Source organism: Spinacia oleracea, chromosome 2 (genome assembly GCF_020520425.1).
Source record: "Spinacia oleracea cultivar Varoflay chromosome 2, BTI_SOV_V1, whole genome shotgun sequence".
In the NCBI taxonomy this organism is placed as follows: domain Eukaryota; kingdom Viridiplantae; phylum Streptophyta; class Magnoliopsida; order Caryophyllales; family Amaranthaceae; genus Spinacia; species Spinacia oleracea.
Window position 1 is genome coordinate 106,520,015 of NC_079488.1, and position 17,143 is coordinate 106,537,157.

At 35.6% G+C, this 17,143-nt stretch overlaps 2 protein-coding genes across 2 annotated transcripts; both read right to left on the reverse strand.

Moving 5' to 3' along the window:
* Window positions 1-1,892: 1,892 nt before the first annotated feature.
* Window positions 1,893-9,271, reverse strand: LOC110785825 (serine/threonine-protein kinase ATG1a). The gene is made up of 13 exons (XM_021990338.2): window positions 8,604-9,271; window positions 8,398-8,515; window positions 7,856-7,914; window positions 7,618-7,682; window positions 6,786-6,879; window positions 6,622-6,702; window positions 6,416-6,527; window positions 4,598-4,652; window positions 3,894-4,294; window positions 3,501-3,820; window positions 2,970-3,252; window positions 2,578-2,648; window positions 1,893-2,476 (listed from the first exon to the last, which is right to left on the reverse strand). The coding sequence occupies exons 1-13, from the start codon at window positions 8,838-8,840 to the stop codon at window positions 2,249-2,251; spliced, it is 2,124 nt and encodes a 707-aa protein (XP_021846030.1). The 5' UTR covers window positions 8,841-9,271; the 3' UTR covers window positions 1,893-2,248.
* Window positions 9,272-11,979: 2,708 nt separating this feature from the next.
* LOC110784914 (SUPPRESSOR OF GAMMA RESPONSE 1) lies at window positions 11,980-15,406 on the reverse strand. Its single transcript, XM_021989362.2, has 6 exons — window positions 15,226-15,406; window positions 14,188-14,320; window positions 13,819-14,005; window positions 12,964-13,421; window positions 12,446-12,733; window positions 11,980-12,355 (listed from the first exon to the last, which is right to left on the reverse strand). The coding sequence occupies exons 1-6, from the start codon at window positions 15,231-15,233 to the stop codon at window positions 12,314-12,316; spliced, it is 1,116 nt and encodes a 371-aa protein (XP_021845054.1). The 5' UTR covers window positions 15,234-15,406; the 3' UTR covers window positions 11,980-12,313.
* Between the last annotated feature and the right edge of the window lie 1,737 nt (window positions 15,407-17,143).

Here is a 17,143-nt window from a genome sequence, read left to right on the forward strand (position 1 = left end):
TCGATTTTGGTGTGTTATTTAAAGGGGCTTATTATTTACCGCCCCATATTACTCAAAACCGCCCTAATATTTTACTCATATACCCTCTTTATTTACCCTCTCATTTTAGCATTTACCATTATCCTTTACCTTTTCCCTTTTTACCGCCCACCCTAAACATAATGTGAAATAATTTTTACATGGCCGAGACTACCAGTGGAACATCAAATTTACAAGAGGACTTTTTTTCGGAAAAAAATATTCAGAAACTTATGCATTTCTAGTTTGTACCATGGTACAGACTTATGAAGTTTAAGCCTGTACCATGGTACAGACTTATGAGTTTTGAGCTCCGACCATGGTATAGACTTATGTAGTTTAAGCTCGTACCATGGAAGGAGCTTAAACTTCATAAGTGTATACCATGGTCGGAGCTCAAAACTCATAAGTCTATACTATTTAATGTTTTGATTTGTTGTTGAATTTGATGTAATTTGTTTCGGAGAAAAGATTAAGAGACTTATGCATCTTAAGCTTGTACCATGGTACAGACTTATGAATTTTAAGCTCGTACCATGGCAGGAGCTTAAAATGTATAAGTCTATGCCATGGTGTGAGCTTAAAATGCATAAGTCTATGCCATGGTGTGAGCTTAAAATGCATAAGTCTCTACCATGGTGTAAACTTAAAATGCATAAGTTTGTGGAATCAAAATTAAATTAGTATTTTTTTAATTTATTGATTAATGTACTTATTGACAAATAAAATTGCTTGGTTTAAATAATTTTTTTTATGGGTGTATGATGGTGGTTTGGATGAAGATACTTTCTCTCTTCAAGATAGATGGGGTAATTAATTTGGGAGAAAAGTTTCATTATATAAGGATATTAAAGTAAAATAGTGGGGCGGTTTTGAGTAATGTCGGGCGGCTTTTAGCGCTCCACTATTTAAACCGCTATCTGAAATAGAGGTTCATTAAATACATAAATCGCTGTTTTAGGTAGCGATTTAGCCTGTAAACCGTCGTTACTGTAAATTTTATAAAAAAGATAGACCGGTTTTATTTTGCTGATGTGGACGGTATGGTGGGAATTAACTCAGAAAGTAACGTATTTTGAAAATTATTGGATCTTTATGCAATATTGAAGAAAATCGCTCCAACATTTCTAGTGTGTCTTGTGTTTTAATTTTAATTTTATGCAGCTCTATATAATAATGATCCCAAAAGGTCATTAATTTAACTTCCCCTCACCAACAAAAAAAAAAACTCATTTTTAATTTACTAAAAATAAAATTTAGGACGCATGATTTTTTTTATTTCCAGTTTTTATTTTATTATTAAAAAATAAAATCATTAAAATTCATACAGTAAATGGTATTTTTCATAATCTTTGTGTTGCCCAACTGTTTTTTACGGGGTTGTTCATGATTCAATCTAAACTAGTTCGTGCTCGTGCTAATGCACGGGATTTCTATAAATTTAGAAAGCTAAAAAAAAATAAGAATTAAATTATATAAAAACTACTTTGCATGTTGAAAATGATAAGATAAAGGAAAATTTGTAAAAAATAGTCCAAACTTTACCCGTTCTTCAAAAAAAGGGGCAATAAACCTGTTCAGGGTTTCTCATGAGTGTGCAAATATCTGAACTGCTGCTTCAGTGGCCCAATTGCCCTGGTATTCTCTGCACTGCTGCTTCAGTAGCCCGATTGCCCCGGTATTCTAAATTAAATCATTATGTGCCCGGTATTCTAAATTAAATCATTATGTAGCACAAGTAATACATTTTTAAGGTTGTAGAGAGTGTCACGAAAGGCAATGATGTAAACAGGATTTGATTCGAGATCTTTACATCTTGTGTACCAGTTTATTACCACTGCCTCAGGAGTTTGACCATGACCAACTAACTAAGCTACTAAAAATAGTACTCTGTATATAAATATTAAGTTTTTTTTGTTCTTGTCACTCGATCACAGTGCAGGTAACATATAGAGGCGTTAAACACCAATACAAGTCACATAATAATGCTGCTGATATTTACATTCCAGAAAGAATAGACAGTCATATATACATGTTATAACCTAGAATTTACTCTGTTTACAAAGAAGTCTGTACTAAAATTCTATATCAAGATATCATAGCAAAAATTTGTCATCTCTTGTGTAAGTATTACCGAACTTTCTTACGACTCCACCGGGTATGGGGAATCATGTCAGTAGTCAGCCACCCAAATGTTATTCTAGAAAACTCTGTACAGTTTCTTTTGTACTTACTTAATACCAAAGTCTGGCAGCTGCTTCACAGAAGTCTGGGAATGACTCAAATGATATTCTAAGCTCTTAATATATTTAAGGATTTGTTGCTTACTTTCCGGAGCTAAAAAAAATGGAGGATTCAGCGACAAAGATGGAGCTTCTGTGACAATGAATGAGAACAACATCAGAGCTTTGGAGTACATCATTGAAGCGCTATCTCGATTCCCAACAAACTCGTCCGCCTGAAATTAATGAGAAAGAGAAACAAGCATTCACCCCATCATTAGTAACAATAATGGAAGAGGGGTTACAAATTAACTATCTGTAGAATTTGTTTGCTTACAGCTCCATCTTTTCCAGCAGCAATTGCAGTCTGAAATATAATCTCCATTGCATCAGGCATCTCAGCAGCACCTGACACACACACATACGGCAATGGGGGTTAACATTGTTAATGGAAACATTGATGCTGAAATGGAAATAGTCCGTTCTGTTCGACTTATTTTGTGTGAACTTATATTATTTGAACTTATCTGAACTTGTTTTATCTGGAAAAAAAAAACTTATCTTGTATTAAATGAACTTATTTGTGGGTGAAAATGTAGTAAATAAACTTCTTATCTTAACTGAACTTATCTGAACTTATTTTTTCTGAAATAAGTCAAAACAAGTCGAGATAACAGAACATTGCCTTAAATATGTGAGTAGAACACTACAAGATCTTAGCTATCTTACCATCCACATCTTGCAGATACTTGGACAACTTCTCAGTTCCATCATATGCATTAAGAAAGCCTTGCTCAGCCCAGGCAGACACAGATGAAGGGTTCGTGAAGTCTGTGGTGTTTTTTAATTGAGAGGAAGAACTTGCAGCTCCCTCGCCGAATTCATTTGCTGAAGAGCTCTCAGGTAGACCACTTTCTAACAGCCATGAGTTGCAAATTCGTAACGCCTTCTTCCATAGAGCCAAAACTACCAATTCAGCTGAAAATGATTCCAGAAAGAAGCCTGCATTAAACTGCGACAAGTGGCTTCACATAATCAGCTACATTCTAGAATCACAAATGAATCTGTCACAAACTTGCTCTCTTTTATGGTTATGTTACAGAATCCGTAATTTGTAATGCCACTTAATCAGAATAAACATGTCCACAACAATAACCCATCAAGGCACCAATATCCACTTACTGTGACTTCAGTGCAGATTAAACACCACAAAGAAAAGAAAACTACTAAGTTATGAACAACCTGAAGGCTGAAGCTCACCTTCTCTTGTGCAAGATCTGAAAGAACACCCACATATTGGTTTATAAGTTGCAACCTCGTTGAAGGATGCAGTATGGGTAGATCTTGTTCTTCACTCTGTAAAACACTATCGGAGCCACTAACAAGTCTGGGAGCCAGTTCATTCATCTCTGGCATGGTAGGCAATTGCTTGTCAATATTCTTTGGTGCTAATTCGCAAGCTTTCGTAGCTGAACATTTTTTCAGAGAAGTTCCCAAAGAAGAGGTGAGGATTTCCATTGAAGCAAAATTAGAATGAACAAGGACATATTCTCCTTCGATGGAATCCAATGAACAAGCAACTGGACAGAAAAAGCAAGATAGTCAACTAACTGAAATCAAGGGAAGTAAACTGAGGAATCTTTATAAACTGACCTCGAGTTTGACTCAATGACTGTGGGCCATCCTCATCGGAGTGCCTAGTTTTGTCAGTAAGAATATCTGGCATAACTCCATCGACACTTCTACCACCGGATGTGTTACGATGATCCTTCTCAAATTCCCTTTTCTCATCATTTACAGAACTCCGTTTTACACTCTCTTCGGGCGCTATTTTATCGTCATGATCGAATAGGGGACCATGGTCATCAGTTAGAACCAGAGATTTGACTCGAGAAATTTGAGAAGAGAATTCCGCATCGACTTCAACCCTACGTTTTACACTCTCTTTGGGCGCTATTTTATCGTCATGATCGAATAGGGGACCATGGTCATCAGTTAGAACCAGAGATTTGACTCGAGAAATCTGAGAAGAGAATTCCGCATCGACTTCAACCCTACATATGATAAGAAGATTACATATTTCATTATCCAATGAAAAGAAACTAGCAGCTTATTTTGAATCTGAATTTGACAGGAAGCAGCCACTTTTAACTGAAACAGATGGTTAACATTAAACAGCCTCTCGAATAATTTTCAACTAGTACAGGTAAGGCTGCATAAGAACTTAGCCAGACCCTGTCTCAGCAGGATTAGTACTGAGACGTAGTAGTTCGATAATACAATCAACATTAATTAAACTCTAAAAGAAAAGAGTAATTAGAGTTAGGGGGCTATAGCTTCACAATCAGGAAAATTACCTGGGATCCATCAGGAATTTGTGATTAAAGAACTCCTCAAATGTAAGCCGTTCAACTGCAAGCACAAGCCAAAAGGGCTAACTATAAGTACTATTTCCTCCTCAAATCTCCCCACTCTTACGGTCCCCATAAACAAAATCTAACTTTGCAAATCAAATAAAAAAGAGCGAAAAGAAGAGAAAGAAGAAGAAACAATTCATATTTGCACCACATCTACTTCAAGTGTACGATAACTGAAAACATTACAAGGAGGCATTTCCAACACATACAGACATTAGTCCCTACCAGTACAGTGAGTATTTCACACTGATGAAACCTAAATTTTATCATTAGATTAGATAGTGATATCAATGACAAGAAGAGCCTATCTTCGGATCAGTAGGTATTCCAGAATCAGATGATTGTTTAGCTTGCTGCTAATAAGAAATTGTAAGTTCAATATCTAGAGTGGAACATGCATGTCAAGCCCACTAATATCATTTCAAACCACTAACAAAAACGGGGTGACTGTCCGCATATATTGCTTATCCTACCGTCTTTCACCAGGTTGTGATTTGACATGCAACTTAAACAAAGGAAAAAGCGCGAGTGTTACTTGACTTACTTCTACTGTTCATTTCGTTAAATGTGTCTGTGTTGGACACTTAACACTTTGACAAAGGTATGAAATCCTTACGCCAGTTTGATTATCTTCAACCACATATTCATAGAATTAGCGATAAGGGAGGTAAAAGAAGAGAAAGTATGCAATATATGCTAAAAAATGGGTCCAGTACTCCAGTATAAGAATAACACAAGAACAAAAAAACAAGCTAACCTGAAATGCGTGTGTGAGAGGGTATGAAAGTGAAAAGCACATGCAAAAAGTCTTCTATAATAAGGAATATGTTTCAAAAATAGCGTGTCCCGGTGTCCCAAAATTTGAGCCTTTAACACTTGGATATGTACCCGTAAAGTATTTGAGAAACATAGGAAAAAATCCAAGGTGTAGGATACTAGGATCAAGCCACATCTAAAACTCGCAGATCATTACCACCTTAAAACGAATGATATAATGTTAAAGATTCATGTCAAGTCATCCAGTTACTCCAACAGATCATGTCAAAAAAGCCAAAACAAGGAGAAGGAAAGTAGACATAAGCAATGTAGGTGTTAAATTCAAGACTGGTCAATGAAGGGAGTGCCTGATTTCTTCTAATAGATTTTGGAGCAACAAAAAGAAAACTTTTCTTTAATATACCATTATGTTTTCAAGGAAAGAAGACAACAACACTCCTATCAAGTAAGGATCCTACCTCAGCTGAAGTTACTACTAGTGTACCACAAGCAAACAATTTTAGATTACGAGTTTTCAGTAAATTTTCAGCCTCAGAAAAATTCTAATAACCAACTTCTTTGTCTCTCAGTAAGCAGTCCACAAAAATAATCTCATTCATCCTGCAGGCACTCCGTACCCCTATATTTATCCGTGAACACAAATGAGGTGCTCTTGTTTCTGCAGTGTCCACTACCAAACAACATAAAGGACAAAGCAGAGAAGACCCCATACCAAGGGCCAATGTTCATATCTCCTCTTCACAACACCTAGAGATACACTTCTAAACGACAAATTAACAAAACATCCATTAAGAACATTTTCACTTCGGGTTGGCAAATTCCACACTAACTTTCATATTGCATTGGGATAACACAAAAATACTTCTCGTTATTTCTTTTCTGTGATTATTCCTGTTTCTTATATACAGAAAGTGTTCTGTACTGAACCAAAATCATGCAAACACAGAAGAAGAAAAACCAATTAGGTCCGCAGAAAGATACCTGGATTTCGACGCAGAAGGCTTCTGCAGAACTCCACATAGTCAGGATGCAGAACCTGCAGAGCTCCCTCAGGGAATCGCAACTCTGTGGATCTCAAAATATTCTGGAAAAGCTGTACACAACAGAAAATTTCAGACTCAAATAAATTACAGCCCCAAGTTAACAATTAATGTTATGGAATATGCATTGCAGTAATGAAATAATACCTGCAACTGACTATTGCCATCAAATGGAGGTTTCCCAATCACCAGCTGATAACATATTGCTCCAACACTCCATAAGTCAGCCTGGAAATACCAGATTATATAATGTAAGTTAGAAAAACACCAAGGAATCCAGTAACTTAAGGGCATTAGATTCACTTGCATACTTTTGCATCATATTTCTGGTTCTGAATTATCTCAGGAGCCATATATAGTGGTGAACCACAAAGTGTATCAGCCAAGCCTTGAGCAGTCAAATATCTACAAGATAAACACTTCTTTGAAATTAGTAGTTCTGGAAACAATGTACCGAACAAGGCACCCAGATACAACATCACAAGCCACGAGTGTCCCATTACTATCATCAGAAAATAAGAACGTTTTCATTTCTACACATTCATTCTGCCTAGTTACAGTCTTACATTAGCACCGTCAAGATTTGTCATTTATTTTTTTGTGTTTTTGCCCGGAACCACATCTTGGATCCTGATAAAGTGGGTAAGGATGTGGATAAAGCAAGCCAGTTACAGGTTAAGGGCCCCACTAACTTGAGAAAGAAAGATATCAACCATGTTCTCATATTTTCTACGAACCTTCAGCAACAATATTCTGCAAAGAATACAACCCGCAAAAATCATTTAAAGGCACTGATAAGAGGAATTTAGCAGACGAACCCCCCCCCCCCACCCAACCACCCTCACAAAAATAAAAATAAAGAGATGCAGCCAGTCACAGACCTTACGATTGCATGGAATAATCGTCAAGAAAGTAAAAAGGATCATTTCTTCAAAAGAGCACTAATGGTAATGGACAATGGTTCTACGTAATACAATTTTTGTGACAGTGCAGTATAAATAAAAGTAAACAAGTCATACATAAACATGTGAAGAAAGAGAAGAACACATCAAAGTCTCCTACCACCAACATAGTCTTTCATTGAGAAAAAGGAGATGCAATTAATGCTTCCAAAAGCTAAGTAGGTCATCACAAACATCCTACCTAGCAAAGCCAAAGTCACCTATCTTCAGCAATGGAGTTACCTCCCTACCAGACAACAGTAGGTTCTGTAAGTTCAAAAAAAAAGAGCATCAGAAGATTCAGAACACTAAGGGCTTAAAACAACAAAAGGAAAAATTATTAGAAAAAACTTATAAATTAGGGAAATCCATTATGTTGTTCGATATTGTTACATGAAAATAACTGAAATTTAAGAATTGATATCCTAAGCATATAATACCTGGGGTTTTAAATCTCTATGAATAAGATTGTTATCACGAAGCACTTGCAATCCTGCAGCTGAACAGGCAACCAAAATTGTGTAATGAGAGGAAATAAAACATTTACCTTAGCACTTGAAATCAACTTAATTCAGTTCAATGTACACAGGATCATAGACAAAAATCAAAACCACAAATCGATCTTGAATGCAAACGCACATGCAGTATATATGGGTAACCTTTAAGGAAATAGGTCGATTTTGATGAGTTATATGGGTACCTTTAAGGAAACAAAAATCAAAGTTTCGATCTTGGAGTTATCTTCTATATTAACTACATATTCCAACCCAAACTCCACGCCCAAAAATCATCAGAATTCCCACAAAGTTGATGAGATATAGCGTAACAAAACTCAAATTCATGTAAAAGCATAAATTGACCCACATACTAAAACTAGTACCAAACTCAATAATGATCACAAGTTCACAAATAATGGCAACATTCGAAGTTCAATAAATAAAAATATAAATAAATAAACAAAAAATAATGTAGAAAATTATACCCAGGTGCTTGATGAAGTGCCTAGCAACATCTTCAGAAACTCTACCATGCCTGTGAATGTAAGCTCCAAGGTCACCTCCTTCACAGTACTCCAACACCAAGAATATCCTTTCCTCCGTCTACAAAAACCGATCAAAAATAAATTTTAAAACAAACCCAGAAAATCAAACTTAATTTATGAAATTAAATATGAAGAAAACAACGAACCTCAATGGCTTCAAAAAGGCGAATAATATTGGGATGAGTGATATTTCTAAGAATAGAAATCTCTTTCCTCAAATTATCATTAAAATGCTTCTTATCAATCTCTTTGATTGCAAATTCAGTACCCAGATGACGATGCTTTGACTTCCATACAACTGCAAATGAACCCGACCCGATTTTCGGCCCGATAATATAATCTCCCACCATACGGCATCGTGAAGTTCCTGCGCCAAAATCCATCGTTTTTTTCTAGTTCTGGGTTTTACTTTTTTCAAATACCCTTTTGAAATCAGTGATTAAAAAACAACCCCATATCTCGAATTACTCAGAAAGAAGTAAAGAACTAGTCTTTCTTCACTGTTTTTTTTTTTTGTGGATACAACTTAATACTGGGTTTGATTTGATTTGATTAGTTTCCCCCGTTTCTAAAAGTATTAGATTGGGAAAACAGTAGAAAAAGAATGAAAATTAAAGTGGTAAAAAGAAGCAGAAGATCGCATACTGAGAAGAGAGAGATGGATAGCGTAGGCCGTAGAGCGTGGAAGTTGAGTTTTTTAGCGAAGTATTTGTGTGAATTGTGATTTGTTGATTGCTTTTCAGAGAATAAGATATTTTTTTGGGGATTTTAAATTCTTTAAAAATCAAATTTCTTCCAAACTTTGTTTTTAACTTGGTCATGGACTCATGGTGAGGAAATGATGATATGAGCTTGATTTTTCTTTCCAAATTTGGGGGTAAATTTGTTAAGAAATTTAAATGCAATTAGTCAACCACTGGTATGATAATGTGTCCATGAAATATGTGTGTCAAATTAATAGAAAATGTCATACTAACCGAAATCTCTAAACAAAATTTTAAAATAAGGAAATTAGATATGATGACATGGTTTACTTGTATTAGATTAGATGATCTTTATTAGGATATGCTATATAAGCATGCATATTAAAAGTATGTATTGTTTTTATATTTGTTTTTGTATGTATAGAGTAAGAAACAACAAAGTTTTACTTTTACTTTGGGATTTATAATTCCTATCTATCAGGTACTACGTACATTATTATTTTACATACTATAGGGTATAGGTTCATATATGACCTACATACAAAGAACTCTCCTACCCACTTCAACCCTAACACACACCTTCTAAACAATCCCTATAGATCATCACCAAAGCTCGATTTAATTTGTACATGGCCATAAGTAATGGCCCTAATGGGTAAGGTAAAAATAGGTAATCGTTGAAGGTTATGGTTATAAATGTGCATGAGAGCTGGTCACGAGTATGGTGAAAGAGAGATCTCGATAAATAAAAAAAATAAAAAAATAAAATTAATGGCCAAAATTAAGAGAGCAACCATTAGCTTTGCTCTAAAGGCATATCGATTCAAAGAGAGAGTGTTCTTCGTTTTCACTACAGTTAGAAACAGTGGTAGCACCAATGACCAAAATCTGTCCTGCTCAAAATAAGCAAGGCTAGCATGAGGAGTTCATGTCAAAAGTGGCTTGTGTGTAAAATTGTCGCAAGTGACTCGTATTAGTACTGATTAATTTGGTATACTGAATTAGTGTGTTTTGGGTATACCAATGTGGTACTAATTAGTACCAATAAGCCACTTGTGTTATTGGTACTTACATACTTGATTTTACTTGAAAAGATTTGTATTGAGTGACTTGTGTTCAATTTGGTCACAAGTCGGTTGACGTTTAGAAACTCTCGCGCCCTAACAAGGCTAGCAAATCCACTACTATGAATGTTTGAGTTTAGAAATGTGAGCTCATAATGTAAAATGTTATTCCTTCATCCTAAACTTTGATGGTCATTAAATACCCTTACACATCCAAACTTGTTTATATAAGTTCTACAAGCTCTTACTCTCTTAGACATCATCTGCAAGAAAAATTAAAAACTACGAAGATAGTTGCCACCTTGTTTGTCTACCCTTGACTGTTGACGTCGTCTTGCACTCTCATTCCCTTCTCCACTTGGATTGAGGCAGGGCAATGAGCAGTAAGGAGAGGTCGTTTAAACTTGGACAACTTAAAAGACGAAGAAAGAAACGAAAGGACCAAAAACATCACGAGACGATTGATACGACCTTGTGAGCATAAGGTCAGAACCTAAACGCGCCAACAAACGGGACTCAATATCCTTTTGAATGGATACTTCGAGTCTGCTCCTATTTGATCAAGAGAGACTCAAGCTCTGAAATTTGAATTTGGAGATCTGTCTTTAGATATGAAATTTTGAACGTAAGGAGAGTACAACTCCTCACAAACCTAACAGGACAACCAATACTCACAACCACCAAACGATCCTTCCACTAACACTCCTAAAACCTTCTTCTTTCATAATAGAACCAAGACCACAGCAAACTATGTTGACTGGCTCTTTGGTTGCGCCAGCCAGTGGAAGGGCATCCCCTGAACCCAAAACTAGATCCTCCTGCATTCCTCAACCTTGAACAAACTCACCACGGACAACTAACTATTAACCAACCAGATAACCGCAAGGAACTAAAAAGGCTTTACTATCCTAAATTGCAAAAACACGACTACGAAACTAGAACCACAAACTGACAACGACTTGAAAACTAAGAAAACTAAGCATTGGCACTAACCACCAAGCCAACATCGTAGGGAAAGAAACCTGAAGCAAGCTATAAACCAATGGTGACAGAGCCTAAGATCCTCCGAAAATAACTAATTAATACCAAAAACAGACACCCTAACCAAAATCTTTACCACTAAGATTGGCGTAATCCAACGTTACGAGATGACGGCGATTCCATTAGCTTTGTTATTAAAATTCAAAAAATTAACCATCTTCTAAACTGGTCCTACCCCAAATTAGAAACTCTTACCCCAAACCTTTACCAATAAGATTATCAACAACGACTTTCAGGAAAGCTTTGAAAATAGTGTACGGCAATGTTATTGCAATCGGATCTGAGAAGTTCCTCCCCACTTTGAACCACAACAAGATGATTCTCCCACAAAAGCAAGACGACGATTTAGCAAAGGGACTGAAGAGGGATTCGACTGCCCTACTTCGACCACCCAAAAATTGAAACCCACTCGTTCGGTATCGTTTTTTGTTTCCAGATTTCTATTTTTTACAAAACTAAAAACCAAAATATGAAAACCACCAAGCTAAATCATATGACTTATAAAACCAAAAAACCAAAAACTGAAAACTGACAGTGATACCAAGCTAAATCATATGACTTATACTGTTACACATGCTCGCCGACGACCCGATTTGAGAGACAGAGTCAGGCCGCCGGCAAGCAGAAGAGAACAAAGGTTTGGGGTTTGGTTATTAAGAGAGAGGGGAGATGGTTTAGAGCGTTCATAGTCCATAAAATATGTACACTATACAGTCATGAAAGCATGGAATATGTATTTACAATAAGTTAACAGCATAACAATCTTGTTCACAAGTTAGGATACATAATCAACATACAGGCAGAAAGAAATGAAACGTTTTTTTTTCCTGTTGCTTGACATATTTGAGGCATAAACACAAGAATAAAAGGGGGTGCAGCCATATACTTCAGCAGTCTTTTAGTCATATATGGCACCGTCTAAAATCTTGTATTGGTGCCTCAAAAGATCGAATATGATTTGGTAAATCCAAACATTGGACTGAAATCCCATATGGTGTCCCCTCAAGGCATCCTCACAAAATTTGGGAATCCCATTCCAATTTGATACTACCAACCAAGTGTGCTATCTTGAGAACCAAACTGTAAATCCTGCAGTAACAATTTGTAAATTAAAATCTCATATCAGAGTTGAAAATCAGGCATAAATCATAATGCAGTAGGATGAATCAGGAAACTTACTGCAAGTGTAAATTCAGGAAGGGAATCAAGATGTATGTTATCAAGATTATCATAATATCCAATATATCCATTCAAGTCATTTAGGCTAATGCTGTCATCAAGTGGAGCACAAGAACTAAATATCTCGTTACAGAACAATGGATCATCAATGTCATTAAGGTTCGGATCCGGATCCTGATCTTGAGCCTGAGACTCCCCTGCCGGGTGTTCAGGAGGGTTGTTGACATCTCCTTCATACACTGAGCTGGATTGAGGGAAACAAGTTTCTATCTTTGTACATTTTTCATCCTGATACAGAAGAAGAACTTACGTGAGTTAGTGTCAATAAACAACAGGGGAGCAGCTTATCGAGTTCAGGAGAAGCTTTGATCAACAACTTTTGTGTAAGACCGCCTTACTGAAAAGACGACTTTGATTGCTTAACTATTTGGTTTCAGTATTGCTTAAATTATATGACAACAGGGTGGTATTTTGTGTAAAACCACCTTATATAAAAGTACGTAAACTTCCATACTAACCTCCGCAGCAATGAGCATATTTTCCCTAGGAGGATTGCGTGTAAGAACCATCGGAGTCTTCGGACAATACAAAGTTGCCACAGCATTAGTGTTCTCTTCCACAGTGGCTACACAACTGTCATCAGTTTCAGGTTGTTTTGGTTTTTGGTAGAATATTTTTGAAACAACAAAAGCACCTTCTTTTTCATCATCTTCATACCCTAAATGGTACTGATGCATCACCCAATCTGACTTGAGAGGCTTAGATCCCTTCTGAGAGCTTCTGTAGAGGACCATAATCTTTTTACACCCCTTCTGAACTCCATTGTCAAATATAGCTTTAGTCTTGCCAGTCTTGTGCCAACGAACACTCTCCTCATTTGGTTCATTATGAATCTTTCGCCGCTTTCTCTGCCCAGAAGCATATGCATTTGAAGTTTTGTGAAAAATATGAAAACTAGACCCGTCTTTAGTAGCTCCTGCAGGACAAAACCAAGCCAATTAAGTACGCTTTAAACTTTTATATAAGGCCGTCTTACACAAAAGACCGTATTGGTGTCATATAATTTAAGCAATAGAACAAGTTAGTTAAACAATAGAACTAATTAGTTAAGCAATAAAATCAATTAGTTAAGTAATCAAAGCGGTCTTTCTGGTAAGACGGTCTTACACAAAAGTTGCCGATCAAACCTTTTCTATACAGAAACCTCATTCTCCTTTTGTTTTAAGGGACAGTTCTGGTGAATGTTAAGGTCAAATTGATAGTCTTTTACACAAACAGCACTTTGTCCTGTCAATGTCTTTCTTACTACAATAATAATGCAGAAGCTAAAACTAAGTCGATTTCTATACAAAGTATGATGGATGCTTTCTAACCTGGAAGATGTTTAGGATGGGTGTAACAAATCCCTTTATCCATGTCAAGTGTTGGAATGAATTCATCAATGAATGCATGGGGTTTTTCTTCTCCTGCATCACATTTTGCTGCAAGATGTTCCAGCAGTTGACAATCAGAAGGATCAAATTTTACACCAGCAGGAAGACCAGGCCATTCATTACAAACCTGTGCAGAACCAAATCACATAAACACTTCAGTTCAGTAATAAACTCTAGTTAACCTCCATTACTAGACACAATACATCTAAATGTGGTTTGTCAAGAAGATGACCAGGTTAGAATCTTGTTACTGTAATCAAATTACTGATATGGATAGAATTATAACAGCAAGTGGAAACTTTGTCTTACATCGCTATTGTCAATCCAATGATGGCAATTGGGACATTCACGCTTTGCTCCACAGTCTTTAATCTGCACAGATGAAGATAAGTTTGCATGTCTTACTTTACTGGCAATTCCTTTACAATCAACAATCCAAGTTCTGCAACATCAATTTGCAGACAACAAACCAACATCAGAGACTTACTCAACCGGACAAACACGAAAATCAGGTATGCATAGCAAACAACATCAATCAAACAAAATGCAGCATTGCACAATAATGTAGCTCTTAGTCAAAATGCACAACAGGAAAATCACAATAACAATTGAAACATTCAATCAGACAAAAAATGAGTTGAATGTCTAAACATCAGTATCACCAGGTTATTGCTTCAGTTAATTTTATTTATTGGCTATCACATCAACCAAGATTAATATTTCCATTTTTGGTAATTATTCAGGAATTCATACTAGCACATAGTACATTGCTACAAATTATTATTTTTGGCAAATTTCAACATTGCCATCATTAATCCCATGAACATTAAAATCTTTTTGTACAAAATTTCCATATTTCTTAATTGGAATTCACTGAACCATAGAATGTGAATGTACCAGCTCCTGGAATAGGGATAAATCTGTCCTCTATATTCATTCAATTCCAATGTGTTTGGTAGAATTCCAATATCAATCCAACCTACATTGTTCCAATATCATCCAAAATTCATAGTTCAATACATTCTGAATTTATAAGAAAACATGAATTATGCATCAAAATCAACCCAGAAAGTATTCTAAAGGGGTAAAACCCCAAAAATCAAGTACACATTAGAGCTACAGACTAAACCCTAGAAACAGACGAAAACACATAAAATGAGTGAAAACATGACATTTCTGCATCAAAATCAAAATCAATCCAGAAGAAAAACCCACAAAATTCTCCAATGTTTCCACATACCCCATGAAAATTTGAAAACAGAAATTCAATTTTAAACAAGTTCAAAAGAAGAAAAAGCAATCTAAAGACTTCATTTTGAATTCTGGGTTAAGGTTAATTTCGCTTACTTTGCCATTTCATAGGATACCCAGAAAGCTAAAATTACAGAGAAAGAGAGAGAAAGAGTGAAGAAGCTTGAGCAAGTTTCGCAATACAGAGAGAGAAAGATGTTGCAAGCAAGAAAGACCAATGGACTCCTTATAAAAACATTTCTATTTCAACAAAAAAAGAAGAAAAAAACATTTCTCTCTCTAGAAACTTAGCTAAGTAACCTCTGACACAAACTGAAGAATAGCGGGAAATTTGACGTTGTGAAGGTTCGGATTACCATACCACAATGCCTTTTGCCGAACCATCATGTCAACAAAATTTATTTATTTTTTGTTTTTGTTCTTTACGTGTAGATTAGTAATTTTACTACGGGAGTATCCTTTGCTCTGAAATAAAAATGTCTGAAATAAAAATCGTCTGAACAATTTGCATATATGTTTTTTTTCTTTTTTTTTAAAAAGAGGATTTGCACATATGTTGTATAAACATAATACATTATATTTTACCTTGGTAATATAAAGTGACGTTTTAATACATTGTATTTTTAGTAACTACGGAATATGTAATATTCATGCGTTTTTAACAAATTGTTTATGTTTATACTCATGTTTTTTTAATATGCATACTTCGTATTTGAAAAATAACATAGTCTTGTTAATGCGTTTATCTCGTACCTAAAATATGGATGATGGTTTGATCGAAATGCGAAATTTCACTTGTATATAATTATTATAGAGCTAATCATGAATGACCTAGTTTGATAACCTGACTCAAACTTTCCTCAAATAAGCGGGGGTTTGGAAGCCCCAAAGATTTCCAAATTCAACAATCCATGTCAAAGACCCTACGTACAAAATTTTGTCTTCAAAGTGCTCAGAATATCCCAATAATATATTGTCTTGTCTCCTAGCAATTTTTTCCTTGGTTGCCATGGCAGGTTCACGAAAGGTTGCACATAGTGATATCAGTGGTTGGTTGAATGTTGTCACGAAGTGCTAGCATCATCGAAGAATTGTATGTGCGTATGGTTGCTTAAAAATATGAAAAGTAGGAAAAATGAAGATTAAAGAGAAAACACACATACTCTGTATTTTTTTATTAGATGGGTCGTGTCGCCAAATTTACAGCAATTCACACTTAGCTAATAGTTTTTCAAGGAGGTATTGACCTAATGGTTAAGAATAATGGCTTGTTTATAATAAATCTCAGCTTCGAATCCCCATCCCCTGTTTATAATTTATATTGCCTTGTGTCTCATTCGCACACAAAAAAAGGATAAATTAGAATTTTACGTTTCCATGTTATTTGAAATTGGGAAAAAAAAATGAAGTAGGCGTGTTTGTAATTTGAAATATACAGCACCACTCTACCCTCTTCTCTTTCTTCTTCTCCAATTCTAGCTAAGGTTTAATTTCTTGGCCATTGACCCTTTGTAGGTCGATAATAGCCTCATTTCTTCAGAAATTGGACTATTTATGACCCCTTATTTTCATTTAGTTCACCCATTGCCTCTTAATACACTCAATAAATATTAACCATATGAGCGGATTTGTGATTGTTAGTTAGTCTCGTTGTAGTGGAGTCTAGTTCTAGTAAGTTTGGTTTGTCGTTCCTCGTAGTGAATTTCGATGGTAAACTTTTTTTGCGGAATCGCAACAAATATCAAATTTTCGAGTACATTCAGATGGATAAAGTGGATTGTTCGAGCTTTATGTACGAGATGCATTTATAATGCAAGATCTATTCAATGACCATAGTTAAGAACGAAATCTTAATTTGATTCAATTTGTTATGTATTTGTCAGATCTATATTTCTCTTGTAGATGTCGTATGGTTATTTATTAATGAATTAGTTTTTTATTTTAAAAAAATGAAATACAAAAAGAAAATGTTGCGGAAATAATTGAGAGAGCAAAGTGGAAGCGTGGAACACCT

Coding starts and splice junctions, on each gene's coding strand:
- LOC110785825 (XM_021990338.2), bottom strand. CDS start 8,840: ATGGATTTTGGCGCAGGAACTTCACGATGCCGTATGGTGGGAGATTAT. Junction 6,703..6,785: donor ACCAGAAATATGATGCAAAA/GTATGCAAGTGA, acceptor TGGTATTTCCAG/GCTGACTTATGGAGTGTTGG. Junction 4,295..4,597: donor AAATTCCTGATGGATCCCAG/GTAATTTTCCTG, acceptor TATCATATGTAG/GGTTGAAGTCGATGCGGAAT.
- LOC110784914 (XM_021989362.2), bottom strand. Junction 14,006..14,187: donor ATTGGATTGACAATAGCGAT/GTAAGACAAAGT, acceptor GGTTCTGCACAG/GTTTGTAATGAATGGCCTGG. Junction 12,734..12,963: donor ATATGCTCATTGCTGCGGAG/GTTAGTATGGAA, acceptor CTTCTGTATCAG/GATGAAAAATGTACAAAGAT.